We start from the raw sequence: 2,024 nt of genomic DNA on the forward strand, positions 1-2,024 counted from the left end.
TTTCCAGCCACCACCAGCATTTTTGATCATTTTCACAAAAACATTCATAGCCACCAGAATATTTTGTTGTATAAATATCTGAACATGCAATACATCAAAATAAAATACAGAGCCTCTACTTTTAAACAAACAAACAAAAAAAATCTGTTTTATTCTAGCTTGAATAAAAATTTATTGTTTTATTCAACACTTAAATGTAGGTAAGTTTCATAAAAAAAGCTAAATTTTGATCAAAAAATTGCATTTTTATCAAATACTACATTTGGATCATATTCAGTTCGTTGATCAAAGCATAGATGCAGTAGATCGCTTCCATCAACACCGCCAAAGCTTCACAGTCCTTTTACCACTTCCGGGATTGCCATTTCACTCAGTAACATTAGGCAGTTTTCATTTATATGCTGTTTATTGTTGATGATCGCATTATTTTTCATATGCATATGCTTACATACGAGATCGCTTGTTTCTGTGTCTTCCTCATCTGTGTTTTTGATCGAGTGATTCTAAACTCTTTCAGGAGATGTGTAATAGCATATAACAGTGAAACAGTGTAAAACAGTGTATAACAGTGAAATCACGGAAACGCCGAAAATTCCATGTTTGGCATGGAAGCGTCGTCTCATGAATAACGGAAAATTCCGTGTTTGGCGGGGAAAGATTTAATAAATGTGTAAAAACTTTACAAGTCTGCTTTTAAAAGTGTTATTATTGGCTATGGATTGTAGATTGCAGTGAAATTATGTGCATTTTAAGGCTGCCACATAATAAATACATGAAAAAATGAAGTGGTCTGAATACTTTCTAAATGCATTGCATTTTATATTTGCCATAAAGAAACAGAACTAATTTCATGACAATTAAACATCTGGTTCTTATTTGATGCTTCTCATTTTGGGGTGAAATATGAACAAGTTTTTGTGAGATTCACCATGCATACAAGCTTTGCTTTTCTGAAGAGAGAAAGGCTGTGCTGCTCTGAGTTCAGCTCTGAGATTAAACCCCTCACACCTGAGAGAACTGGATCTGAACTATAATAAACCAGGAGATTCAGGAGGGAAGCTGCTCTCTGCTCTACTGGAGGATCCACACTGCAAACTGCAGAAACTACAGTGAGTGTAGTTTTATTATTGAATAGTTGTTTATCTGTAATGAGAAATATTGATTTGAAACTTTGGCCCCACTTTATATTAGCTGTATTCAGCCGCTATACATCAACTAACATGGTCATTATAAAGGTGTTTAAACTACCAAATGCATTTACTTGCACGTATCTGAGAATCGGAATATCAGATATTTCATAATATAATGAACACATTTGTGAATATTTTGAATAAAACGGGAAAAATGAAATAAAAAGCGATACATCACTCATTCACAGCTATATTGTGGCTGCGGTGTGTCACATGACAATCATGACACGTCGCCATGGAAGCAACAAGACGATACATTCTAAAATAACAGTTTTATCATTGTAGGGCGGTTGTGTTCACACACTGCCAACACACATTTATGTCCAAACACCATGTAAAAGTGGATTTTGCATAATAGGTGTCCTTTAATAATAAAATAATGAATTGTTAAGTACAACATACCTATTGTGTTTGTTGAATCTGGTGGAAAGAGTACTGAAAAAATATACTCAAGTAAAAGTACCATTACCTTCCAAAAAATGTAGTGTGAGTAGAGTAAAAGTACTTGTCCAAAAAACTACTTGAGTAAGAGTAAAAGAGTAGCCTGTTTAAAACTACTTAATTACTGTAACGTGAGTATTTGTAATTCGTTAGTTCACACCCCTGTGTTGAATTGATAAACACGTTTGCTGTTATTGAGGTGGGATATGGGTGAGGTTAGGTGAAGGTTTGATGGTCTGGTTAGATTTAAGTGGTAGAGTCAACAGTGTAATTATAGATGTAAGTACAGAAATTAATTACAGATGTAATAACAGGACAGTATTTTCAAATATGTGACCCTGGAGCACAAAAGCAGTCTTAAGTCGCTGGGGTATATTTGTAGCAATAGCCAAA

The 2,024-nt window shown here is 34.3% G+C and overlaps 1 protein-coding gene across 1 annotated transcript in view; it reads left to right on the plus strand.

Moving 5' to 3' along the window:
- LOC107655453 (ribonuclease inhibitor-like) overlaps positions 1-2,024 on the plus strand; it is a gene marked incomplete at its 5' end in the record, with an annotated part of 42,584 nt that overhangs the window by 835 nt on the left and 39,725 nt on the right. The window contains one exon of the mRNA XM_016442942.1: positions 957-1,109. Coding sequence (XP_016298428.1) covers positions 957-1,109 — 153 coding nt within the window. The remainder of the gene's footprint in view (positions 1-956; positions 1,110-2,024) is intronic.

The sequence above is a fragment of the Sinocyclocheilus anshuiensis genome, unplaced genomic scaffold (genome assembly GCF_001515605.1).
Source record: "Sinocyclocheilus anshuiensis isolate Anshui unplaced genomic scaffold, SAMN03320099.WGS_v1.1 scaffold1385, whole genome shotgun sequence".
NCBI classification, from domain to species: domain Eukaryota; kingdom Metazoa; phylum Chordata; class Actinopteri; order Cypriniformes; family Cyprinidae; genus Sinocyclocheilus; species Sinocyclocheilus anshuiensis.